The sequence below is a fragment of the Podarcis muralis genome, chromosome 2 (genome assembly GCF_964188315.1).
Source record: "Podarcis muralis chromosome 2, rPodMur119.hap1.1, whole genome shotgun sequence".
Taxonomy (NCBI): Eukaryota; Metazoa; Chordata; class Lepidosauria; order Squamata; family Lacertidae; genus Podarcis; species Podarcis muralis.
In genome coordinates this window covers 122862569-122890414 of record NC_135656.1, presented here as the reverse complement: position 1 = coordinate 122890414, position 27846 = coordinate 122862569, and the positions used below count along the sequence as shown (strand labels likewise).

Here is a 27846-nt window from a genome sequence, read left to right as displayed (position 1 = left end):
ATTGCACTCTTACACAGAAGTCAGGCAGTGGAAAGCCTGACAAACTGTGCTGTTCTGCCTGCATGGTCTATACCTGGTGTACATGCCTTTGCCCTCAAAAGCTGCAGCTTACAGGGAGAGGGAGAATGGACCCACCTGTGGCACCCCCCTGCATGCACTCTCAAATGCATGTTGTACTGATTGGACAGCTTTAAAGGGAATTGAACAAATTCATGTTCAAGGTCATAAATGGCTGATAATCATGACGGCTGTGTCCACTACTTCTGGTATCGAAGGCAGAGATTTTAAGACTGCTGCTTACTTTTCTTCTCCTTTCCTGTAGAGCAACAACAGACAGCCGTTATTTGTTTGGGTTGCTTTTGTTGTAGATATCAAGCGGGAGAGAGAGGAATGTGATTGTGTATAAAAGAGATGATTCTGGCTGGTAACTGATTGTAATAATAATAATAATAATAATAATAATAATAATAATAATAATAATTTATTATTTATACCCCACCCATCTGGCTGGGTTTTCCCAGCCACTCTGGGCGGCTGTAGAAAGAAGAGGCTAGAGAGGTCATAAATTTTGTGTTTTAAAATTTTAATTTTTATATTTCGAAAAAGTTTACAACCAATTACAGTAAATAATCAAATAACTTTGGACTTCTCCTCCACATCTCCATGGTGTCTCCAGCTACCCAACTAATGCTGCTTGTTATGGTTATTCTATACCAGGGGCTGGCAAAGTTTACCTCACCTGGGCCAGGGGAGATCCCTCCATGGGCCGGACAAAGCCATGCCGTTTCTTCTTCCTCTTTGGCGATCACTCGTAGCCGAGTAAGATTGTCTTCCATAAACACGGTTTTAACAATGAGTCCGTAAGTGACTGTGGAGGCCAATTCTGGATCCACACGTCCTTCCACAGTTGGGACACTGGTTTCTGGGCGGGAGTCGATCACGGTGTGGATTTGCTAAGCGTGCCTTCCTCCTAGCACGGTTCTCCCTTGCATCCTGAGTTCGAGTGTCTTCAAAGCCCATGACACCTTTGGTAAAGGCTGTTCTCCAACTGGAGCGCTCGCAGGCCAGTGTTACCTAGTTGTCACTGTTTATACTTCATTTTTTTAATATTTGCCTTGAGGGAGTCTTTTGTTGACCACCAGCATTACGCTTTCCATTTTTAAGTTCGGAATAGGGTAGTTGCTTTGGAAGAGGATCATCAGGCATCCGCACAACATGACCAGTCCAACGAAGTTGATGTTGAAGAATGTGTGCATGCCGTTAAACACAAGCATCCTATCAAAGTCACCAGGCTGCTGCAAAAAAATGAAACTGATCCCACAAAATGTGACTTGATGGAGTTTTGTGGCTGCATCAATCACAGCATCTTGCCATCTGGCATCTAATGAAAGAATAATATGCCTTTTTAAAAAAGTATTTCATTAGAAATGTACTGTGCAATCTTATGCAAGTGATATGGGTAGATTAATTGCCTAAATTCAAGCAGTAAAGGGGTGAAAATGTTGTTAATTGGATTGAGGCCAATTAGCCACACTTACCTTTCACTCCTCTCGCTCCAGCCAGAAGTCTGCCCTTAATGCTCTATGTGCAAACATTTTGGGGGATTTTTTGCCCCAACCTTTCCCCACCAAAAAAAACCCCTCACTCTTTAAAGCTGAATTGGGGCAAATGTCAATTTGGGTTTTCTACAGATGGACATTTGCTCCAGTTGATCCTCAAAGAGTTGGTTTTCGTGGGGAAAGATCCAGAGCGTGGATACGGAACTTTAAATTTAATTTAAATTTAATTTAAACCATGTTTCCCTCCGTCTGGAAAGAACGGACGAAGGTAAGTGGGACATGTCCTCTTTGGGGATTTCCTTGCCTTCTCTGACACAACTCTCCTTACAGTCAAGTGCTGAAGACCTACCAGCACATCCTGGCCTTGGCATTCTCTGTCAGTGAGGTCAACAGGGACCCCGTGCTCCTAACCAACACAACACTGGGCTTCCGTATCTATGGTGATAACAGCGATGCAAAGAGGACCTATGAGTCCAGCCTGTCTCTGCTCTCCACGAGGGGGGAAGTGGCTCCCAACTATCAATGCGACAGTCGGGACAAGCTGTTCTCCGTCATCGGGGGTCTCAGCTCCAAATCATCAATGCAGATGGCATACCTCTTTGGCATCTTGAAGATTCCACAGGTAAGAGAATTTGTCTGGGGACCCTCGTAGCACTGTGGTCTAAACCTCTGAGCCTAGGGCTTGCTGATCAGAAGGTTGGCAGTTCAAATCCCCGCGACGGGGTGAGCTCCCGTTGTTCGGTCCCTGTCCCCTGCCAACCTAGCAGTTCAAAAGCACAGCAAAGTGCAAGTAGATAAATAGGTACCACTCCAGCGGGAAGGTAAATATATATAGAATATAGAATATCTATATTCATATAGTATACAGTATGCTGTCTATTACTATGCTCTGTACTATGTTCTTAACATGATGCTCCATAAAATATATTATTAATGTGGTACACTGCCCTGTAATCTTTTGATAAACAGCAGTATATAAATCAAATAATTAACAATAATAACAGAAATCAAAAGAAGTGGATTACCAATGTAGGAGCAAATGGTTCATGAAACTGGCAAAATTAGCTGCCAAACTAAGAGGGCATAATGACGAAGTGTTTAAGGAAGGCTGAAACAGCTTATTGAACCAGAATACAAAAAAGGGAGGTGTGAGGAAGTTGAGGAAATAAGTAAATGAAAGACAAAGATATGGTTTTTTTCTGTTTTCTTTTTAAAAGTTTTTGTTTTTAAATGTTTTTGTTTTTTCTTTCTTTTATTGCTTTGTTGTACTGTCTTTTTATTGTATTTTCTTTTATTTTTGGAGTATTGTAACTCTTTTATTGTTTGTCTTTTTTCTTGTAAATGTTAAATTCTAATAAATATCTTTTTTTAAAAAGAAGAAGAAGAAGTGTTTAAGGAAGAAGGGAGACCACTGATTGACAATCTATCAAATTATCACCCATATACGTAGTCACGGGCAGGATTTGAAATATAAGCAGTGGATTACTGAAAGGTTTAATGGTAGTGGGGTTTAGATAATAAAAATGTATGCATTATAAAACAGCTAATAAAAAGGAGTAAAAAAAGCAAACACCAGGAAGGGTTGGGAAGTCAAGAAGAAACTTTGGATGTTAAAAAAGATAGTATATGATGATAAATTCTTTGAAACATTTCTGGAGACTTAATATAAATGATATTTGGGGGGGACCCCAATAATAACATTACTCCGGTTTTGAGAGAACTGTGCTGGTTGCCTGTTCACATCTGAGCCCAATTCAGTTTGGAGCCTGACCTGGGAAACAAATGCATGAAGGTACTTCAAGTAATTTTATCTCTCTCCTGCACAGCCCTGGAATCCGTGGGAGGAAAAGTGTATTAGAAATATTTCAAAAATTCTAAATAAATAAATAAATTTTGAATAAAGGCTTTCTCTTCCCTTCAGCTTGGTTATGGTTCATTCAGCCCTGTTGAGAGAGAGATGCTTCCTTCCTTCTTCTGAATCGATCCCAACGAAGTGTCGCAGTACGTCGGGTTGGTCCAACTGCTCCTACATTTCCGATGGAACTGGATTGGCCTCATCACTTCCGATGACGACACTGGTGAAAATTTCATCCGGACTCTGATGCCAATGCTCACGAAGAATGATATTTGTGTGTCCTCGGTAGAAATGATAAATGAACGGCTAATGAAGCGATTAGCAACTAATCTTTTTAGGAAATCTCTTATTAAGTGGCAGAGTAAAGCCATGATTATCTCTGTAGACTACAAGGAAGTAGCCGTGCTAATATATAAACTCGAGTTTCTCAGAAAGGATTTCGGGCCCTCACGTGTGAGGGTTTGGATCGTGACATCCCGCTGGGATTTTGCTGCTCTGGGGGCACAAAAGCATTGGAAGGAACTGGAATACTTCCACGGTGCTCTGTCCACCAGAGTCCACACAAGTGATGTCCAGGGGTTTAATAAATTCCTCCTGGCCTTAAATCCAGCCCGGCCCGAGGGAGATGTCTTTCTCCGAAACTGGTGGCAAATGGCATTTAACTGCTGGTTTCCGATAGCAGGTCAAACGTCTAGAAAGAGAAGGTGTACAGGGAAGGAGAAGCTAGAGGACCTGCCACCCTCTGTGTTTGAAACGAGAATGACTGGCCACAGCTATACCATGTACAATGCCATCTACTCCGTGGCACACGCTTTACATGCCATGTACTCATTGAGACCCACTCGTGCCATGATGCGGGAGGGCAAGAAACCTCTGGCTATTCAGCCATGGCAGGTAACATCGTTCTTTAGATGTGTCTCTCTCTTTCCCAAAGTAATGGACACATTCATTCTCTAGTGTTTTGTCAGGGGTCGCAATATGGATGGAGACAGATTGGTATTTTAAAACCATCCAAAGACCTCAATTTCTCCTGTTTGATAGCTTCACTCTCTTCCTTTCAAAAATGTTGCAACATTCTATAGTTGTTTCCTGGTGAGGAGAGAGGAGTGGAGGTTTATGAATTCCTGATCTATGATTGCAGTCATGGGATTTTTGTCTATCACATGACGGTGTATGTTTTGACTCCACAGAGTGGAAAGTGACAGAGACAGGATGTTTGTGTTACTGTGTTCTGTGAAGTGGGTCTATTGTCCTTTGTTCTTTCTCTCTTTGCTGTCGGATGCTAGAGAGAGAGGGAGCCATGTTGCAGTGCTCTGTGTGTGTTTATATGTAAATAAAGTAGATTAGTCAAAATGCTGAGTTGCTGAGGTCTGTCATGCGCATGATGCACAAACACTGCGGATCCCTAAGTGTGCTGGTGTCGGCTGGCATAGGTCGCTGTGATGTTCAGGCTGAAGAAAGCTTTTGAAGCTCACGAATGAAAGACCAGGAGGGAGAGAACATGCCAGTCGGGCATGGGTCTCTGCCAGGGTCCTACTCAAGTGTAGGCTGAACTCCTGACAGATAATGCCTGTTATCTTTTCCTTTTCCGTGCTACAAATCTAACTGCATTCTGCTCCCACCCAAGCATGTGGGTTGTGTTATAGCAAGTAGACACTAGCCATGAAAAGCAACCATTAATTGCACTTTCCAGCTATTTGGGGCTCCTGATGAAAGTTCATTCCATCCCATGGTTAATTATCTCAATGGATGTAATTCCAAAATCTTTGGTCTGTGTTTAGTTCAAACGTAAGAAGAGCCTGTTGGATTGTGCCAATGGCCTAGTTTACACAACATTATTCTTCATGTAGGATCAGGTGGGTTAGATTCAGGGGTCTTCATCTCAGACAAAAGCACACGCAAGTTTAAAAAACCCCAGATATGTAAATTGTTTATTCTGTTATTGTGTGTGAGCAACCTTGCATACCTCCAGTCAACAGAGGGCAGGGTTGAGACTAACACACAGTCAGGGAAAATGCATTTCATGGTCTCTTCCCAAAGTCCCAGGATCCACCCCTTCCTCTTCCTGCAAAAGGAACTGAGCCAGGATGAGGGAGGTGAAATCAGGTCCTCAATGAACAGGAGGAAGGGACCAGTGATCAGGAGAGTCAGGAGCTGGATCCTGGGAAAGGTTCAAACAGGGGTGTCCCAACCACATTTCTGCTTGGCAAAAATAATGATCTTGCCTCTCCTTCCTCCGCACACTGTTTTGGGGGTTCTCGTGACTCTTTAGAACAGATTTGGGGAGGGTGCAATGGTGCATGAGGAGGTGAGGGCAAGTCCCGTGGTGCTAGTAGGAATCTTTCCTGTGGCTTCTGCTAGAATGACTTAGTTGAATATGGAGGATACGCCTGTCTCAGACTCCCTTCATCAGGCAAAATTGTGTCCCTCGAGGAAATGGTCTTAAACTCAACAAAAGACTAGAAAAAAATAATACCCCCCTCCCCTCCAAATACCGTTCCAATAGGTGAAGGCTCAGCAGAGTCACTATGTTATCTAAACCTCTCCCCTCCTTTGTTCTTCAGATTCTCTCCTTTTTGAGGAACATCCGATTTAACAACAGTGCTGGAGATGAAGTATATTTCACGGACAACAGTGTGGTGGGATCTTCTGGCTATGATCTTCTCAACTGGATCTATTTCCAAAATGAGTCAACAGCTTTAGTGAAAGTTGGGAGGATGGATCCAGGAGCCCCACGGGGCAAAGACTTCATCATTAACCCAGATACAATTGTGTGGTCTAGGAAGGTGGAGTGAATGTCCCAGAGCTTGTGAAAGAATTAGAGCATGATGGACTTAAATGCCCGTCAGCTCCAACCAACATGGCCAATGATTAGGGATGATGGGAGATGTAATCTGGGAATATTTTGGTGGGTGGGGGAAGGCACAGGTTCCCCAGCCTTGCTCCATGCAGTGGTTCAAAATAGCTTTGACCCACTTACATTTATCACCATTTCCAGCATGCAAAGAGGGGGCCACCTTTGAAGACCTCCAAGTCCTGCTTAAAACAATTCTATCCATGCAGAAAACCTTTCATTATATCTGCCTTTCTTAGACGCCACCTTCTGCAAGCTGTGCAAAGATCTGCTCTCCAGGGCAAAGGAGAAAAATCCCAGAAGGGAAGCCGGTTTGCTGTAATGTATGCATTCGCTGTCCAGAAGGGACTTTTTCTAACCAGACAGGTAGTTCCAACCCTGAACCTTATTCTACAGTGCAGAAGTTGCTTGTGTCCAGGGAGGGTTAAGGTAGGGTTATCAGACGTCCCCGGTTCCCAGGGACAGTCCACGGATTTCCAAATCTGTCCCCCGACAAATTCCACCCCTGGAATGTCCCCAGATTTGCAAATCTGTGCCCAGGAAACAGGGCAGTGGCAGCCTCAGCAGCCCAGAGCCAGCTTGGTAGCACAGTTGGCTCTGGCTGGTTTCAGGAACTGCTTGCTGCTCGCTGGCGTGGCACCCGCCATTTTTCCTTGCCGGAAGTCCCCATATGATGTGTCTTGTGCGCAACACATCATATGGGGACTTCCAGTGAGGAAAAATGCCAGGTGCCACGGCAGCGAGCAGCTCCTGAAGCCAGCCAGAGCCAACTGCGCTACCAAGCTGGCTCTGGGCTGCTGACTGCCACTTCTGCCACCACTGCCGAAGGGGAACCGGGGACATCCGGGGGTACAGATCTCCTGCCCCCTTCCCCCTTTGTTTTGACTGATTGGGGGAGGCTTGGGAGTTGCAGGCAGCCAGCCGTTACCCAGTTTTTAAAAAAACTCTGCGCATTTATGTTTCACAGGGTGCGAAAGAAGGGCTTTGCACCTTTATACAATATGCATGTGTGCTTGGGCCCAGGGTCTTTTGCCTCACCATCCCCACTACTGACTCCCTGTTGCTACTCAGCTTTAAATTCATTGGAAAAAATCTGGTAACCATAATAGGCGAGTGCAGACTTCTCTCATTCTGTCCTTTTACTGCTTAGCCCTGCTGGCCTCCACATCCCCCTGAATTTCGCTGTAACTAGAAGAATTTTCAAAACTTATTCCAGAATTGCAACGTGTAGGATTTGCTATAGTTCTAAGTAACTTTGCAGTTCTAAGTTTCTTTGCAGCTTGCTTCCCTGTCCCAAAAAATGTGTTTTGTAACTTTTAAGATTCTGATCTTTTGCAATAAAAGGTCAAAATAGAGCAGAATCTCAGAGATTTTGAGCAATAAGAAGGAGAATAGGGCAGGCCAACACAAAAGAATATTTATAACGAGGGTCTACACCTCTGATTTCTTCTCCTGCCATCCCCACCTACCATGCACACCAGCCTGGTGTATGTGTGTGTGTGTATGAAAATAAAGCTATATTAGAGATACTCAAATAGTGATTGCTAATTCCAGATGCTGCTAACTGTGCCCAGTGCCCAGAAGATCAATACCCAAGCAAGGACCAAGACCAGTGTATTGCCAAGAAAATCAACTTCCTTTCGTATCACGAGGCTTTGGGATTTGTTTTAGCTTCTCTGGCTCTTTTCCTCTCTCTAATCACCTCTCTAATCCTGGTAACCTTCATTAAAAACAAGGACACCCCAATCGTCAGAGCCAATAACCGCAACCTCACTTACATCCTCCTTGTCTCCCTCCTGCTCTGCTTCCTCTGCTCCTTCCTCTTCATTGGTCAGCCCAAAAAAGTCACCTGTCTTCTCCGGCAAATGGCTTTTGGAATCACCTTCTCTGTTGCCATTTCTTCCATTTTGGCAAAAACCGTCACGGTAGTTCTGGCCTTCATGGCCACCAAGCCAGGAAACGTGGCCAGGAAACTCTTGAAGACACAATTAGCAAGCACCATTGTCCTGGTCTGTTCCCTCATTCAAGCAGTTATCTGTGCCATCTGGCTGGCAACCTCTCCCCCGTTCCCAAACCTGGATTTCTACTCCATGGCTGTGGAGGTTGTAGTGGAATGCAATGAAGGCTCCGTCACCATGTTTTATTCTGTCCTGAGTTACATGGGTTTCCTGGCCCTCATCAGCTTCACGGTAGCCTTCCTAGCTAGGAAGTTGCCTGACAGCTTTAACGAAGCCAAATTTATCACCTTCAGCATGCTGGTCTTTTGCAGTGTTTGGGTCTCCTTTGTCCCAACCTACCTGAGCACCAAAGGGAAGTTCATGGTGGCCGTGGAGATCTTCTCCATCTTAGCCTCTGGTGCTGGTCTCTTGGGTTGCATCTTTCTCCCCAAATGCTACATTATTCTCCTGAGACCCAACCTCAACAGCAGAGAGCATCTAATAAGAAAAAAATATCAAGGAGCTTAAAAAACTAAATAGCTCACAACTTCCTATACAAAGAAGCTGGTTGAATTATTCTTTAGCTAATGTGATCAGGTTTAACTACTAGACTTTTACAAGACATCTGAAGGCAGCTCTGTTTAGGGAAGCTTTTAATGTTTAATAGACTATTGTATTTTAATATTCTGTTGAAAGCCGCCCAGAGTGGCTGGGAAAACCCAGCCAGATGGGTGGGGTATAAATAAATTATTATTATTATTATTATTATTATTATTATTATTATTATTATTCCTGAAAAATCTTGCAAATCTTGTGTATCTTTTCTGATTCTTTTTGTTTTGTTCATTCAATAAACATAGTGAAAGAAAGAGAATTAGTTTTGTAGTCCTATATATGTTTTGAACCAAAGATTAATCAACAGAATTCTGAACCGAAAGCTCCATCCTTGGGAACTTGATCCTTGGGAAGATTAAATTTCCAGCAGCTATCTTGCAGATGTAGCTATAACCTGCCACTGTTTTGTTTCCCTTTAAATATCAGATCAACACTGAGGCCTAAACTAGTTTGAGAACCTGACTGGTGGGTAATGGGACTTTAACCCCTTGTTCTTTGCTGCAACTGCAGGGATGGTGTCACGTACAGATAATCAATAATCTCACGACTGGGTAAAACCAACACCACTATGCTCTCAGAGGAGCTTCCAGAGATGGCATGCCCTTGGCTGTTTAGGGGTAGCCTGCAACCAGGGGTGGTCAGCCTGTAGTCCTGTGAACACATCAGTCCCCAGTTAATTGCATGCAGCCCTTTGTTGTTGTTTTTAAGTCGTTTAGTTGTGTCCGACTCTTCATGACCCCATGGACCAGAGCATGCCAGGCACTCCTGTCTTCCACTGCCTCCCGCAGTTTGGTCAAACTCATGCTGGTATCTTCGAGAACATGGTCCAACCATCTCGTCCTCTGTCGTCCCCTTCTCCTTGTGCCCTCAATCTTTCCAAACATCAGGGTCTTTTCCAGGCAGTCTTCTGTTCTCATGAGGTGGCCAAAGTATTGGAGCCTCAGCTTCACGATCTGTCCTTCCAGTGAGCACTCAGGGCTGATTTCCTTAAGAAAGGATAGGTCTGATCTTCTTGCAGTCCATGGGACTCTCAAGAGTCTCCTCCAGACCATAATTCAAAAGCATCAATTCTTCAGCGACCAGCCTTCTTTATGGTCCAGCTCTCACTTCCATACATCACTACTGGGAAAACCATTGCTTTAACTATACAGACCTTTGTTGGCAAGGTGATGTCTCTGCTTTTTAAGATGCTGTCTAGGTTTGCTGCTCTTAGCCCGAGTTCAAAAGCCCCCTACAGGTGACAGCATATTTATTTTTTATTTTTAAAATTTCTATACCACTTTATATTTTTAATAACAATCTCAAAGCGGTTCACAGCATCTTAAAACAATAAAGCAATAGCCGGGCGATGTTCCTCCGGCCTCAGGAGGAGCCTCTTCAGCAGGGCTGGTGAGTCTGGGCCTCACCCCCTAGGCATACTGGGTAGAGAGGAAGAGGGAGAGGGAGAAAGGAGGGAGGGAGAAAGTAAAAGTGAAGAGGGGTGACTCAACTGTTTTTCGATCTGTCCTGCCCACTGCTGGCTTCAGCCCTCATCCACCACCCAAGGCGTACCTAGACTCCCTTGCACCCTTGCCAAGGAGATGTATCGGCACCTCCTGTCCCTTGCACTCTTGGGAGAGAAGCCTGTGTGCCTTGTCTGGCCAACCAGAGCAGCAGAGATCATAGCTGTCAAGTGTCCCTTATTTGAAGGGACAGTCCCTTATTCCAGCGCCATGTTCCGCTGCTGTCCCTTATTGATAGATGTCCCTTAAATGTCCCTTAAATGATGTCCCTTAAATGATGTCCCTTAAATTTCAAATGAAGCAGCTCCTCTCCCTCCCTCCCTGCCGGCCAGGGAGGAGGGAGGCTCCAACTGTGTTGCTTGGCTGTGCTGCTCACCCAATAAGAGGTCTAAGAATGACTGGGGGGTGGAGCTTGCATGCCTTGTGTGTGGCTAGTTAATGCAAGCTGAGGGGTTTTTTGAATGCTGGATGCCATTTTGTTGCACGTGCTGCTGCAGACTTTGCAGTGCAAAGCCAGGCCGGGGAGCCATCTTAAGTTGAGGCTGCATAGGCCTTGTGGTGCATGTGATTCAGATTCTATTCAGTTGAACCTCTGGTTACAAAGTTGGTTGGACAGTGTTCTCGAAGCTACCAGCATGAGTTTGACCAGACTGCAGGAGGACAGGAAGACGAGTGCCTGGAACAGGTGAGGCTGCAAGTCCCTTATTTTGGCTGCTGGTCCCTTATTTTCAAGGTTGCTGGTCCCTTATTTTCAAATCTGTAAGCTGACAGCTATGGCAGAGATGCACCTGGGGATCACACAAGCACCAAGCCGCTCCAAGCCAGAGTGGAGAGAAATGATTTTTGCACCCTCTAGAGCCTAGGCCCTTGTCAAGGGCCTACATGGCCAATCCCAAGGTATGCCCCTTCCCATCACTGCCTAGAGACTCGGCAACCTCATTGTTCTCCCCAGACATCTCAGATACTTCTCTGATCCCCATTTCAGCCCTGGGTTGAGAGGAAGAGAGAACGGTGCTGAACCAAAGGTGAATTGTTCTGGAAGCTCTGCAAACACCATATTGGTACTCAAGATCCCCTCCCCCCCCCCAATTAATTGGTAGTGGTTGTAGCACTGAGCTCATATGTGTTTATAGTCACTTGCTTTGAAGCATACTAATTGTCTTGCTTTCATGTCACCCTTATCTGAGGGTTTGGGGTGCTGAGCTCTGAGACCAGAAAGGGAAACTGTAATGTTTGGGTATTTGCCAACTCCAGCCTCCTGGTCAGGTGGCTGGTGTATGCTGCTTTGACCTTTAGCTTGGGTGTGCATCTTCGTGCTTGCGATGTACATTCCGTACAAGTGAGTGTGAGGAGGAACTGGCAGGCTGCATCACTGTAAACCTATACTTTTCTTAATAAAGGCACTAGAACTGATCACTCTGGAGTTTTTGACATCCTTCTTTGGCATTCCTGCATCTCACGACTCACGCAGGCTCTCCTCTGGCTCTGCGGTTTGCAACAAGAGCAAGAAAGGGTGGTCCGTTCACTTCTGGCTCTGACAGGTGGAGCATCCCCGAAGGGAATGGAGCTCTCTGCCGGAAAACTGGTTCCCCATCATGGGATATGTGGGAGACAACTCCACTGGGGGTTCATTACTAAGGTTCGCACCAAATTCCCAACTGGTCAGACTTTATTCAGTAATGCATCACATGACATGACATACTGTAGTACAAAATAGTCTGTGGCTGCATATCTGTTAACACACACCCTATATAGTATATATGTGCCATCTTCTGCCACCTTCTGTTATCCCAGCACCTCACCATCTTTTCACCCAGGCACAGTCCTTGAAAACAGTTACTGAACCCGAGATTTTCTTACTGTATGTGCAGAAGCTCACCTTTTACCCTGATGGCTAGTTGGTTTTATCATAATATACACTCGGGTTCCTCCTAAAGTGGTTCCTACCAATTTTGGCATCAGGCCATACTCTTGCTTTCATATCAATATTGGCCTTATTTCTGAATCACAGAATTGTGAAATCAATAAAGAATTCCTCAGTTACCACCCTCGGAATATTCCCTTTTCCAGATCCCCTCGCAAGGTCCTCTCCCTCTCCTCTTTGCCAGGGGTCAAATGAGTACAGTCATACGTCTTGTTACGTTTGCTTCAGGTTAAATCTTTTCAGGTTGCGTCCCGTGGTGACCCAGAAGTACTGGAAAGGGTTACTTCTGGGTTTCACCACTTGCGCGTGTGCAGACGCTCAAAATGACATCACGTGCATGTGCAGAAGCGGCGAATCACGACCCACACACGTGCCAGACGCGGGTTGCATTCTGCTCATGTTGCAAATGGGGCTCCGGAACGGATCCGGTTCGCAACCAGAGATACCCCTGTATCACTCTTGGCCCACTTGCAGGTGTTTGTAAGCTAGACAGTGTATCCTTGGCCCCGCCCTCCACTGTGCAGCCTTCTTCCCCAGCTGCTATTTGCAGATTAAATATCTACCCATGTATTTATTTAAAAGTTGTCCCCTGCCTTACATGTGTCAGAGGGCCTGCCAGGTGTGCTCTGGGTTGGGTTCCCCATTGTTGGGCCCAGAACTGTTCTGCCATGTTAAAAAAAGAAGTCAGGAGAGAGCTAGGGTCAGCCCAGACAAAGGGTGAGAAAATCCCTCATGGTAGGGAAACAGCCGCGGCAACTCCAGTCAAGAAGGAGCTCAGGCTGGAGAGAGAAAGAAAGAGGAACAATGGTGGAAAGGATGGACCCAGATCTATACACACACAAGATGAAAACAAAGAGAATTAGTACAGAAACAAGAAGTAAGGATTTAAGGTGGAGAGGCGAGGGGCTGGGAGACCTCATTTGTTTCTGCTTTTGCTGTATAAGGGAATGACATCCCACCAAATGTCAAAGAGAACAAAAACGACCAGACTTTTAGAAGACATCTGAAGGCAGCCCTGTTAAGGGAAGCTTTTAATGTTTGCTGTATTACAGTATTTTAATATTTTTTTGGAAGCCGCCCAGAGTGGCTGGGGAAGCCCAGCCAGATGGGCAGGGTATAAATAAATGATGATGATGATGATGCTGATGATGATGATGATGATGAAAAGAGCAGGAATTGAAAACCAGACAGCTGAGGGAGAAGGGGAAAGAGAGAAGAAGAAATTAAATTGTAAAATGTGAAAATTAAGATTGAAATAAGTTTTGAAATGTTAATTGGAATATAAATTTGTAATATAAAGCAATAAACGGGGGAAAGTAGGACACATCTAGGAAGAAAAGTGGGAAGTCAGTTTATTCGGGGGAAATGTATTAAATTTGATGTAATTTGGTATTGATTGGTTAAAATTTGGAAAACTAATTTGGCAAAAAGAGAGAGAGAAAGAGATAGACAACATTTTTTACGGGAGCTGACAGTGGCTTTGACACTACAGAGAGAGCACTTATCATATTGTAGGCTTGGGTCTGTGAGCAGGGTGAAGAGAGAGGGATATGGTTGTGCAGGATGGAACGTTCAGCATAACACATTCTTGAATTCAACCAACATGTAAATCACAAAGACAAAAGGTCTGTGGCCATTGCAGTGTTGTGACATTTTCATACAGGAACTATCACAGACCATCTTTTGATTTGATTTTTAGCTGTAGATGCTCCTTTGTGTTCAGATCAGGTCTCAGCACGATAATGTAGCATTTGGGAATAAAGATGCAGCCCAGAAGCCCAGCACTGGAGGCCAAGATGGAGAAGACCTGCACGGCTACCATGTACTTCACCTTTGAGCTCAGGTAGGTGGGCACAAAGGACACCCAAACACTGCAGAAGACCAGCATGCTGAAGGTGATCAGCTTGGCTTCATTGAAGGTCCCAGGCAGCTTCCTGGCTAGGAAAGCCACCGTGAAGCAGATGGCAGCCAGGAAGCCCATGTAGCCGAGGGCAGTATAAAACATGGCAACAGACCCTTCATTGCATTGCAGGATGATCTCTCCAGGCTGGGAGCGCATGTCAGAGTCTGGGAATGGGGGAGAGGTCCCCAGCCAGATGGTGCAGATGAGAACTTGGAAACTGGAACACGAAATGACAATGTAATTGGCCAAACTCTTCCCCAGCCATGTCCTCACCTTGTTCCCTGGCTTTGTGGCCTGGAAGGCCAGCACCACAGTGATGGTTTTTGCCAACACAGAAGAGACAGCAACCGAGAAGATTATGCTAAAGGCTGTTTGTCGGAAGAGGCAGATCCCTCCCCTTGGCTGGCCAATGAAGAGGTAGGAGGACAAAAAGGAAAGCAGGAGAGAGATGAGGAGGATGAAGGAGAGGTCCCGGTTGTTGGCTTTGACGATGGGAGTTTCTGTGTATTTCATTAGGGTTCCTAACACAAGGCCTGTGGTTAAGGACATGAAGAGGGCAAACGAAGCCAGGAGGATCCCCAAAGGTTCTTCATAGGCAAGGAAGGTAATAATCTTGGGGACACATTGATCTCGGTCCTTGTTTGGATGTTGATCTTCTGGACATTTGATGCAACGGTTTGCATCTGCAAAGAACAGAATTATTGTTGTTGCTGTTTTTGTTGTTCTACCATTCACACTACATTCCCAGGGCAGCTTACAAAAACCAGAACAAAATATAAAAAACAGTTTAAACAAATCAAAATTTATCTATACATCAATAGTGATGAAAGAACACCCAGATGGTGCCCATCATTATCTCATCTGGGAGAGCATTCCACACAGTAGGCACCACGGTGCAAAAAATTGAGTGGTCTATCATCAGTCAGTCATCCCTACTTCTGACTTGGCAGGATTTTATTGATTTATGCATTTATCTACTCTTGTTTCATGAAGTTTTTTACAAGAAGCAACACCCCATTCTAGTGTTAATTTAAAATATGTAACAATAACAAAATACATGAAACTTAGGCCAAAACTTCAGTCTCCTGAATCAAAGTTCAACGCTTGAGTGACATGTCGGAAGGGATTGGTTGCCCAAAACCAGAGAGCAGTCACCGACATTTCTAATGTGAGTTCTGAGGATTTCCCCCCATGCTGTGTAGGCTTGCTTCCAGATGTCATGGAATTTGACTCTAAGAAAGAAAGTATCTATGTACACATAAGGAAATGCAGAGGAGTGCTCTAACAAGGTACAATTTGTGCATGAATTATAATCACATAGCATTGGGCAGTTATAAATTTCACTTTAAAAATGTCTTTGATATCTGTGTCAGCTTCCCCAAGGGTGTCCCTTTCCTAGATGGTTACCCACCTTCCTGCATGGAGATGGTCCCTTCTGAACAGGCAATGCAGTCATAGCAGCAGAGCGGTTTTCCTTCCTGAACCACCTTGATGAATCCGGGATGGCAACTTTCCACACACTTGGAAGAAGGCAAGGTCTAAGTATAAAGAGAAAGAACATTAAGGAAATCGCATGAGGCCTAACTGGTTTCCTGGTGCATTTCAGAAAATGCAACCAGTCAGGACATTACTGGAAACCTCACTATACTAGAAGAAGAAGAAGAAGAAGAAGAAGAAGAAGAAGAAGAAGAAGAAGAAGAAGAGGAGGAGGAGGAGGAGGAGGAGGAGGAGGAGGAGGAGGAGGAGGAGGAGGAGTTTGGATTTGATATCCCGCTTTATCACTACCCGAAGGAGTCTCAAAGCGGCTAACATTCTCCTTTCCCTTCCACCCGCACAACAAACACTCTGTGAGGTAAGTGGGGCTGAGAGACTTCAGAGAAGTGTGACTGGCCCAAGGTCACCCAGCAGCTGCACGTGGAGGAGCGGAGACACGAACCCGGTTCCCCAGATTACGAGTCTATCGCTCTTAACCACTACACCAGACTGGCTCTCAGAGATATGAGGGTGTTCTTACACTCTAAATTTGGCCTTACACTCTAAATTTGGCCACCTCATTTAGTAACTAAAATTATCTACGCCCTTGAAATTTGCCTTCCCGATAGCTGGACCCTCCATTTACACAGCTTCTCAGGGGACCACCATAAGATCTTGAAGAAATGTTGGACCTTGGACATGGCATGCATTTGAAGGCAGCTCCACACAGAGCCTGGCACCCTTATTGGAGCTTATGGGATAGGGAACCCAATTAAATGAAAGAGATGATCTCCCCCACCTGATTGAGCCATTTGGGCCACACAATGGCATCCTGGTTGATGGTGAGCTGCAGGTTTGGGGAGCCCTGTCTGTCGAGACTCCCAAACTTCACCCTTAGGACGGACTGATTGGGAAACTTCACCCAGTTCACAACGTCCAAGTCAGCTGCCAGTTCCCCGTTCTCATCCAAGTATACTCCGTCCATGGAAGAATTGTAAAACTGTGAGTATCTCAGGAAAGGGTGGAGCTAAAATTAAAACAGCAACATTTAGAATATGGGAAACTTCGTTACTATCCAGTTCAGCCCATTTCGTGCTTAGAGCTCCTCTGACTCAGAGTTGGAGTCTTTCTAAACATTGAGGGAGTCTACTGTGCATTCCCATGCTGTTTGCATTCAAACTTAATCTGCATAGTCCACCCACAAACAACACCAAACTTAAGGTTTTTCTACTGTAAATTTGGGGATATGGGGATAATCAGATGTTGAAGGGAAATCAGGCTTCAAACAGCTCCACACAGGGTCATTTGTTTTGGTGTTCTGTTACTCTCCTTTGCACACCCACTATTTTCCTCGGTACTTTCAGTTATTTTCTTCCTCCTGTTTCCAGTATGCTTCTGAACGGTGATAAATTCTTTGGATCCCTCAGCTGTACTGAAAACCAGAGAACTGCACCAAGCAAACCACATTCAAATTTCTACACCAGAGGTTGTGTCCCAGGCTGAAAAGTGTGTGCTGAGGAATCACAATTTCTTTCATTTCTTTTTCCCACCATGCTTTTAACTATTTCCAGTGTTCTTTTGAACAGAGGTGTTTAGACAGCAACCCAAAGGGGAATGTCTACTGCATGAATGGGAAAGACCAATGTTGTTCTTCATAGGCCAGGCAGGCCAAACTTGGCCCTCCAGCCAGTGGCGTGGGGGGTGTGTTGGTTTCTGCTTTCCTTCACTGTGCAGCGAAAGGGCTTGTCACGAGACAGGTGTTTACATTCCACAGTCTGTACTGTTGGAGTTTCTCACGGGAAAGGGAGACTGGATGTGACGTACACTGGTTTCCTGTTTTTCACTGTGTGATTCTCTCCAAGCTGTCGAAGAGAGAGGATGCATTATCTGCTCCTGCAGAGGCAAGATGTCTTTCTGTAATATATCAGCTTTGAACTGTAAATAAAGCAATATAGAGTAATGTAGTACGTACTCCTCATCCTTCCGCTGGGCACGGAACTCTGCTTTACATCAACACGTGGTTATGGGCCCAGAAGTCGAATCGGAGTGCCGGCAAAGCATCGGAATGCAGAGGGACGGATCGGATCGGAATCTGCTCTGCGCGTAAAAATGATTGATGAGGTATGTACTACTGCTCCGGGCAGCCTGCCAGCTTCTAGTTAATGGCTTTATGGCTGGACTTTGAACTTTTAAAGCCGTTTTGCCGGGAACAGGCATAAGGCTCCCAGGCACAAGTTACTATGCTGGGGAAATCGAAAGTAACTTTTAAGTGTGCTTTTGGAATAAAGCAGCTGCAGCAGTGACGCAGCAAGATTTAAAGCAGCATATATAACGCTGAAGGCTAATGCCAGAGTCATGATGGCCCTTCAGGATGCTTGTGGGATTCCTAAGCTCAACAAGAAAAATTATGCGGACTGGGTTCAGTATGCAGAGGCAGTTCTGCGGAAAGAGGGTTTGTTTGAGGTGATTACAGAAACCCCCCCAGCTCCAGTTACAGATGCATGGAAAGCTAAGGATTCCAAAGCACGGGGAACGCTTACATTGATAGTATCCCCAGAAGAGCTCTGTCTATTGCGTGATAAGACCTCAGCCAGAGAAATTTGGGATTCTTTGAGGGAGGCTCACTTAAGGACAGAAGCTGGATCTACTATGTTTTACTTCAACAAGCTGCATAATATGGCTCTTGCTGAAGGTGGAGATGTGCGTTTACATCTGATGGAGATGCACAATCTGAGACATGAGCTGCAACAGAGAGGACTCAACTTTCCAGAGGCTGTGTATTCTTTCATGATACTACAATCTTTGGGTTCAGGTTGGGAGTCTGTTGCAACCCAGATTGCTGTGCAGCCAACAGCTCAGCTGACAGTGGACTTTGTTACTGCCGTGATTTTAAATGAAGCAGATCGCCGGGGTGCTAGCTGCATGGGCAAGGGGGAGTCTTCACAGACGTCATCCCATAGTGCAGTGGAACCACCAGATGGCGCCAAAGCTTTGAAGGCAGTGAAATGCTACTCTTGTGGACGTCTAGGCCATATGAAGAGGGAATGCAGATATCCCAGGGCCAAGACAGAGCAGCGCAGCGAAAGCTCATCGCGTGGAAAAGGCCGAGGCAAAGGCAAAGGTCCGGTGTCTAGGACAACGCAGCACAAGGCTATGGTTTCACGCTTCACTCCAAAGGTTGCAGAGGTCCAGAAGACGTTTAGATCTTTCTTCGTTGTTGATTCGGCGGCGACCCACCACATGTGCAACGATAAGAGACTGTTTGTGTCTTTTACGCCGCAGGAAGGTGCGATTCACCAGGCGGATGACCACACTATTCCCAGTAAAGGCTACGGAACTGTTGTTCTTCACAGTTTGGACTTATCGATACAGAATGTCCTTTACGTGCCAGACGCTAAACATAATTTGCTCAGCGTTGGACAGCTGATTGAGCGGAACATTGACGTGTCCTTCAAGAACAAGAAGTGCATCATCACAAAGAAAAATGACTATGTATTGCATGCTGAATATGTTGATCGTTTGTTTGTTTTGTATTATGATGATGTTGTGCAGGATGACACTTGTTGCATTGCAGGTTCTAACAAAAGTTTGCATGCAGAATGTATTCATGATTTTCATCGAAAATTTGGTCATTTGCATTTTGAGGCAGTATCTAAAATGCCTGCCTTGGTTGAAGGTATGACTATTAAACCCTGCAAGTACCACATGAAGTGCAAAGCATGCGCAGCAAACAAGGTGAAAATGGCTGCGAAAGGTAAGGTGTCTAGTAAGCAAGCTACGGAACCATACCAAATTGTTCATGCTGATTTGGTTGGACCACTATCGCCCTCTTTGGGTGGAAATAGGTACTTCATGGTTCTCATTGACGCATTTTCGAGGTATATTTTTGTGTACAATCTCAAGCAGAAATCAGAGGCTTTTCCTAGGTTCAAGGAATTCTGTGCTTGGTTGGAAAATGTGCATGGTAAGAAGATAAAGACTCTTTTCAGTGATCGCGGGGGAGAATTCACTTCTCAGCAGTTTGAAGCTTTTCTGACTGAGAAAGGAATTCAACACGATTTGTCTAGTCCTCGCTCGCCATGGCAGAATGGACTTGCGGAACGGGCAAATCAGACATTGCTTCAAGGGTTAAAAAACCTTGCTGCATGATGCCAATCTTCCAGAGAGTTATTGGGCCGAATCTCTCTCGTGTTTTGTTTACAGTTACAATCGCAGGTTATCTTCAGCGATTGGTTGTACCCCCTATGAGAAGATGTTTGGCAAGAAGCCATACATCAAACACATGAAAATTTTTGGTTCTGACATGTGGATTCACTCACCACAAAACTCCAAGTTAGACAAGCGTGGATTGCATGGTATCTTTCTAGGTTATCAGAAAGGGTCTTACAGAATAATGATGACTGACTCTAAAACAATTAAGCTCACGAGAAGTGTTGAGTACAATGCAAAGTGGGGGGAGAATGTGGGAATTTTCCAATGTTATCCTGATGACGGTGATGAGACTGAGGATAGTCAAAAGCAACCACAACAACCCACACCCACTGATGAAGGTTCTGAGTCTGAATCTGAAACTGAATCGGGTGATTCAGAGGATTTCAAGAGTGCGAAAGCCTCTATGCGACCCTCTGAAAGCTCTGATCGAGAAGAATTGGAGGAACCGTTGTTCACAATAGGTCGTTTTTCTCCTAAGAAGGAAGAGGAGAGTGTTGAAGACTTAAGGCTAATTCGTAGGTCACAAAGAGCCACAAAAGGCAAACCTCCAAAGAGATTTGCTGATGAGTTTGCTACGATAGCAGTAACAGCTGTTAAAAGCTCCAAGAAGGTATTTGAACCTTCAAGTTTCCAAGAAATCCAGGGTTTGGATTCAAAGGAAGCTGAGCCATGGTTAAATGCCATAAAGGCTGAGCTTGATTCCTTAGAAAGGAACAAAACATGGGAGCTAGTTCCAGTAGTTCCAGGAATGAAACTGCTTGGAAGCAAATGGGTCTTCAAAGCGAAGACAGATCAAAATGGCAAGATAGTCAGACACAAAGCCAGATTGGTAGCCAGAGGTTTTGCACAGGTACCAGGTGAAGACTATCACGAGACCTACTCACCCACAGTGAGGTATGAAAGCATTAGGCTTATGCTCAAGCTAGCTGCAGAGGAAAATCTACACATTAGTCACCATGATATTAATACAGCTTTTCTGTACGGATCTCTAGATGAATCACTTTATATGCTTCCACCTGATGGCGTACAGGTAAAACAGGGATTTGTTTGTGCTCTGAAGAAATCCCTTTATGGTCTCAAACAAAGTGCACGGTGTTGGCACACAAAACTCACTGAAGTATTGTTTTCTCTAGGTTTTCAGCAAGGGAAAGCTGATCCATGTGTATTTGTCAAAGAGGAGGGGCAAAAGAAACTGTACTGTTTGTTTTATGTTGATGATTTATTATTCTTTTGGAAAGATGTCGCAATGTACAATAACGCCCTGGCTCAACTGAAAGAGCACTTTGACATGAAAGATCTTGGTGAGGTAAACAACTACCTATCTCTGGAAATAGAGAGAGATCAAGATGGTAACATTCTAGTACACCAGTCACGGAAAATTGCTGATGTGTTAAGCAAACTAAACCTGATGGATGCTAACCCTGTAGACACACCGATGACAACAGGTTATCAGGTAGATGACACTGAAGAAGCATTTTCTGACACTACACTGTACAGAAGTGTGCTAGGCAAGCTAAACTTCATTGCCAGATGTTCAAGACCAGACATTGCTGTTAGCTGTAATTTGCTAAGCAGACAAGTCAACAATCCTAGTGTCAAGGATTGGAAAGCTCTGAAACGCATAGCGCGGTATTTGAAAGGCACTATGCATTACAGACTGAGATTTAACAATCAGAAGTCTGGTGGTCTTGAAATATTTGCAGATGCAAGTTTTGGAAGTGACACTACAGACAGGAAAAGTACGTCTGGAGTTTGCTACATGTACAATCAGGGTCTGTTTGATTGGTCATGCAAGAAGCAAACAACAGTTAGCTTAAGTACTTGTGAAGCTGAACTGAATGCACTGTCTTATTCACTTAAGGATTGTGAATGGTTGATACAATTGTGCAAAGATATGAAAATTCCTGTCAAATGTCCAATCCAGGTTTACCAGGACAACAAAGCATGTTTGGCTTTGCTGAAGTCTGAAGGTTGTAAGCAAAGCACGAAGCACTTGCAATTAAAGTTGCAGCATGCTAGGGAATGTATTCAGAAGGGACTCGTAACGGTGTCCTATATGCCAGGTAATGAAATTCCTGCTGATGTATTGTCCAAGATTGTATCAAGAGGTCAACACTGTACCTATGTGCAGAAGTTGGGTTTGTACTGATATTGTACGAACACGCTGCCCAGTGATGTTCACAGAAAGGGGGAGGATGTTGGTTTCTGCTTTCCTTCACTGTGCAGCGAAAGGGCTTGTCACGAGACAGGTGTTTACATTCCACAGTCTGTACTGTTGGAGTTTCTCACGGGAAAGGGAGACTGGATGTGACGTACACTGGTTTCCTGTTTTTCACTGTGTGATTCTCTCCAAGCTGTCGAAGAGAGAGGATGCATTATCTGCTCCTGCAGAGGCAAGATGTCTTTCTGTAATATATCAGCTTTGAACTGTAAATAAAGCAATATAGAGTAATGTAGTACGTACTCCTCATCCTTCCGCTGGGCACGGAACTCTGCTTTACATCAACAGGGTGCAGGGGGGCCGGCCGCACCGGGCGCAACATCTGGGGTTAGGGCAAATCCATGGGTTAGGGGGCGCAAATCCACAGGTTAGGGGGCGCAAATCTACGGGTTAGGGGCGCAAATTACTTGCCTTGCCCCGGGTGTTGACAACCCACGATACACCACTGCCTCCAGCTGTTTTGGGACTACAACTCCCATCATCCCTAGCTAACAGGACCAGTGGTCAGGGATGATGGGAATTGTAGTCCCAAAACAGCTGGAGGGCCACGTTTGGCCATGCCTGCCATAGACAATTTCAAATACATGCAGGTGTGGACTATCCCATGCTCAACATAAAAAAGAAATTCGAGAAACTCTGCTAAATAGAAATGATCATTCCAATTAATGGGATGAGAATATTAAGGCACAAGAAATGTTACACATGTATACCTAATTCTACACTAATGAGCTTATGTGTAGCCTGTTGGGATATTCCGTTCCACCTTAAGAACAGACATGTGGAATTGTTGTATGTCACATGTCTGTTTACACTCCAGCACAGCTTGCTGGGTACTTCCATTTGTGTATAGCTTTTGCTTTAGCTGTCATGCTTTGGACACGAAGGGGATCAGACATGTTTCCTTTTGTCCTGATGTATCCTGAATAAACTGCTTGTAAATATGCTCACACAGTTTCTCCTGCCACTTCTGTTGCGTAGCGTTTACTCTGCTGAGTAGCATGCCTTAGCTTCTGAAGCTTGGGTCACAGATTCATGCCAAGGACTGGAGATCGCCCGGCACACTGGCCGGTGGGCTGGGGCCAGCTGGGGGCCTGCCAATTGCCCCCGTTTCCTTGGTTGCATGCATACACACTTAGTAAGGCTCCCGTACACACACACACACACACACACACACACACACACACACACACTTGGAGAAAGGCTGGGGCTTAGTTTGCCCAGGCCAGTGCCAATGGAGCACCCAAGTGAGAAGGGAGGGAGGCTTAGGAAGAGCCTGCACAAGACCATCTTCCCTGCAGAAAGGAACTCAATGCAGGAGGTAGGACGACTTACTCCAAATGGGCCACGGTAGAAGGAGTTGTGCTAAAGATGGTGGGTGTGACCAGAGGGGCTGTGACCTCTAAGGATATTATAAGTAGGCATGAAGAAGGACCATTATTCTAATGAATACCTGCCATGGCTGCAGCCTTTGAACTTCCATACGGTCTGTCACCATCTGTTTATATCTAGATGAATAAGCAGCATTTAAGGCATGTGCCACAGCTTGGACAGTGTTGTAGATCCTGTAGCTGTCTAGAGAGAGGATTCCTTCCAGATCGTCTTGAGGCAGCACCTCCTGTTTCTCTCTCTCTCTGCATCTTGTCCAGCCTTTCACTGAGAATGCATGCTTTGAATAGGAGCAATTAAAAGCTTCCTCACAAAACTTCTTAATAGCAGAGGAAAAGGGTAGAAAATCATCATATTTTGCCCGTTTATTTGTCTCCAAAAGGAAAGAGAAAATGCCATGGATGTGTTGGAAAGATAAGTCAGAGTACACTACGTCCAAGTAAATGTCCCACATTGCTGTTGTGATCCACATGTTCCCTACAATGGGTTTCACCACCTCATCAAATAAACCTTGTATAAGTAATATTCCCTCTAAGACATAAGATTTTTCTACATAGTAAACAAATACATGAACTTGTCTCCACTTGAGGAATGGAAGATGATGGATCTTCTCTTTCAATGTATTAAGTTGTGGGAAGATTTGTGAGATGGCAATACAAATGCCACCCTTGATGAGTAACGGTGTCAAGGTCTTCATGAACCTCACTCCGTTGTCAGTGTCTGGTGCAAGGAGGCCAATGAACATCCATCTGAAGTGCTGGAGCAGCTTGACAATCCCTGGGTACAGGGCTTCTTCTTTGGGGACCATCCGGTAGAAAAAAGGGAAATGCCTCTTATCATTCAGAACATGAGAGACAAAAGCATAACTGACCTGGGAAGAGAAGGAAGATCAGTGGGTGGTTTTTATTTGTTTTTTTGTTGCCAACAAATGTATGACTGCTGTGGAAAAAGCCATTTCCATGCTGAGGAGATTGAAAATAAAAATGCCAATTTCTATTATCTGCGTTCATATTAATGTATCCATTAATTTCCTCAATATTTTTTGATTCCTATACATAATAAACAGTAGCTTCTGAAAGATATTCATTTTCTGATTGGTTTCTAGCCACAATTGTTTGTGTCCGGTGATTTTATTCTGTGCCCTGGTGTTCCAGGTCATCCTCATGTTGATGAGGATGATATTTGTTGACACGACACAGAACTTCCAATTCCACAATAAATTGCTGCATGGAAGAATCCTTTGTCTTGGGGTGGATCTACACACATGAAAAAAATATGCTATAAATAGGTCCGAAATTAGATCATTATAACAAACGGGGGGAAACCCTATGGAAAGTCATGTAGAAAAATGTTCTGCTCTCTTGTGCCATCTGCTGTTGTATGTTTATAACACATTCAAATCGTTGTTTCTTTACTAGTGTAGCTGAGTCCCATTGCTTTGAAACCCTGAAAAAAAATTTGAGTAGAAATGGCTATGTGAGGAAAGAAAGGGTGATTGTCCACCAGAAGCAGTTAAAACTCTCTCAAGTCTGTGCAATACTCTTTTAAAAATGAATGCCTGTCTCCAGTTCCACTTAATATCCACCCCACTCGGTTTTTGGATTCTATGGAAAGATCGCAAAGGGGAATTAGGCTCAGGCTGCAGAAAGTCCCCCCCTCTCCATCCGCACCTGTGGGATTTTATAGATGCCCAACAAGCTTGAAATCTGGATGGAGTTTTGAGAATCAGCCCCTTCAAGGATAGCCAGAATGTCATTTTGTCTTCCACAGTTGTAGTTGGGAACGTTCACCTGCCCTGTAGAAAGCAGGTCTAACATGGCATCATACGTCACCCTGCTGTTATAAAAGTTCTCGTAGAAGCTGTAGCCAAGGGTGATGTTTTGTAAAAGCTTTGGATTCTGGTTGATATCCTGAATAGCAAACGAGAAGGAGAGGATCTGCCAGTATCTTGTCTTTAATTTCCTGCAAATATATGGAAATACGTCCCACATTCAATGAATATTTTTTAAAAAAATTAATTTCTTGCTTTTTTGACAAGATGAACTGGATTTAATTTTTGGAATTTAACTTATGCTAGCACTGATCCAAAGCACTCAACCATAACAGCCAAATCATCCTTGATGGTGTGTGTGTGTGTGTGTGTGTGTGTGTGTGTGTAAAGTACTGTGGACATGCTGAAAATGGAATTTGAGATAGGAAGAATGAGAAACTCAGAGAGACCACAATTGACAGATTGGTCCATCCTTAGGCTGAGCCTAAGTGGAAGGTTCAAAGCACTGGCACAGACCCTGGTCCCTGTTCGATTTCAGAGGGAGAGGGGACCCAGGTTCATCAGAACTTGGCAAAAATTCTACAGCTCTCGGACCCTTTCCTATGGTTTCTTTCAAACCTAAAATATATTTTTCTATGTAACCTTGCCTAATATACATATTATGTACACACATGAAAAGCAGGCTATGAAATCAATTGCACTTCAGCACTGATACACCCTCAAAGGCTCCCTCCAAAGGCTAAAGAGGAGAGGGATTTAGTAGGAGCAAGAAAGAGCCTGGTTGTTGGGGGTCATCTGGCTTCATAAAATCAATACAAAATGGAGCAGCACCAATCCCACCCCCACAAAATGATTTACCTGGAAAAGCTGGTGGAAGGAGATTCGTTGAAGGTGTGAGGATTAAGAAACGCTCTTGTGGGAGAAATGACCCCACCAATGAGGTGGTCTCCTGGCTTGTAATAATTAAATGGGTCAATCTGATCCCTCTCCAAAGTTAAGGGGCATTTCACCTTTGGCATCTCACAGTCTGCATAAGGCAGCCACAGCAGTAGAAGAAACACCAGCATCCTATGTCTGCCTGGAACGGCCTCCTACCTTGTGATAACTCAAAAGAATTAGTAGATGAAGCCTAACGCTTTTGCACGTCTTTCCTAATGGTGATGGAACCCAGCCAAGATTTCCCATCAGAAGGGGGTGGTAGTAAGTGAAGCTCACACAAAGAGATTTCCACGCAACTGCCCTCAGTCTCAACCCAAGCTCCTGGAGCGGCAGGAGATGTTTCTGCTCCCATCCTTCCTGGCTCTCATTTCTTATGCTTATTTCAGTAAGCTTAAAGAAGATCTTTGGACAAAGCTCCAGAGAAGAAGAGAAAAATCACTATGATTTTCATAATTATAAGGGGAAGAAGCACCCCCTGTGCAAGATCATGAACTCTCTGTGTGGCTCCATGCGCAGGTGCAGGGCTGGAGAAAAGCGAAAAGCTCACAGATGTGGCTCCAGACTCCAGATGCATAATGGAGCGGGCAGCTGAACATGTCTAAAGTTTGGTGCAAAAACACATTCACAAGAGTCAGGATCAAGATTTCTTTTTAGGACAATGATGAGGAAACTTTGATATGCAGACAGAATTAAGCCTGCCAAATATCCTCCAACATTCCTCTGATGAAAGTAGACACATCCTATTCTATTGGGACACAGGTGGCACTATGGTCTAAACCACAGAGATTAGGACTTGCCGATCAGAAGGTCGGCGGTTCGAATCCCTGCGACGGGGTGAGCTCCCGTTGCTCGGTCCCAGCTCCTGCCAACCTAGCAGTTCGAAAGCACATCAAGGTACCGCTCCGACAGGAAGGTGAATGGTGTTTCCATCCACTGTTCTGGTTCACCAGAAGCGGCTTAGTCATGCTGGCCACATGACCCGAAAGCTATACACCAGCTCCCTTGGCCAATAAAGCGAGATGAGCGCCGCAACCCCAGAGTCGTCCACGACTGGCCCTAATTTGTCAGGGGTCCCATACCAATAAATCTTTGCTTTCCCATACCAAAGACATGCTTGCCAGCCAAACTTTAAATCATGGCCTTCCAAATGTAAAATATATGCATTTTCCAAGAAAATTCATTCCTTTAACCAACATACGCAAGCTGCCTCATAATACAGTTGCAAGTCCAGCAGGGCAAAGCCTCTTCTTCTTTTTTTATCAATCGGAATTTTATGTTTAATCTGCGGCTTTTCCCCCTGCCAGACAAATTTAGAGATATCTTTTTTCCATTCTTTGAGGCAATTTAGGTTATTGACAATTGGGATTGACCTATAAAGCCTTAAATGGCTCAGGACCGCAATACCTTAAGGACTGCCTCTTCCCATATGAACCTATCAGGACCCTGAGATTGTCTTCTGAGGCCCTTCTTCATATGCTCCCTCCTCAAGAGGTCTGGAGGGTGGCAACACAAGAATGGGCCTTTTTCACAGTGGCTCCTCGTCTGTGGAATGCACTCCCTAGGGAGGTTCGCCTAGCACCTTCATTATACACCTTTAGGCATCAGGCAAAAACGTTCTTCTTTAACCAAGCCTATGGTTGATTGTCACCTAATGCCCTTTTAAAATAATCAACCTAGGAATTATAGGTACCGAGA

The 27846-nt window shown here is 44.7% G+C and overlaps 2 protein-coding genes across 2 annotated transcripts; one reads left to right on the top strand and one right to left on the bottom strand.

The window, feature by feature from the left end:
* The first annotated feature begins 228 nt into the window (after positions 1 to 228).
* LOC114591179 (vomeronasal type-2 receptor 26-like) lies at positions 229 to 8733 on the top strand. The gene is made up of 4 exons (XM_028717846.2): positions 229 to 266; positions 1890 to 2181; positions 5979 to 6153; positions 7823 to 8733. Exons 1-4 carry the CDS (start codon positions 229 to 231, stop codon positions 8731 to 8733), a joined length of 1416 nt encoding a protein of 471 aa, XP_028573679.2.
* A 5182-nt stretch (positions 8734 to 13915) lies between these two features.
* On the bottom strand, positions 13916 to 26231 carry LOC114591181 (vomeronasal type-2 receptor 26-like). The gene is made up of 6 exons (XM_077923674.1): positions 26071 to 26231; positions 25112 to 25403; positions 23506 to 24312; positions 16422 to 16649; positions 15561 to 15687; positions 13916 to 14832 (listed from the first exon to the last, which is right to left on the bottom strand). Exons 1-6 carry the CDS (start codon positions 26229 to 26231, stop codon positions 13916 to 13918), a joined length of 2532 nt encoding a protein of 843 aa, XP_077779800.1.
* Positions 26232 to 27846: the final 1615 nt, after the last annotated feature.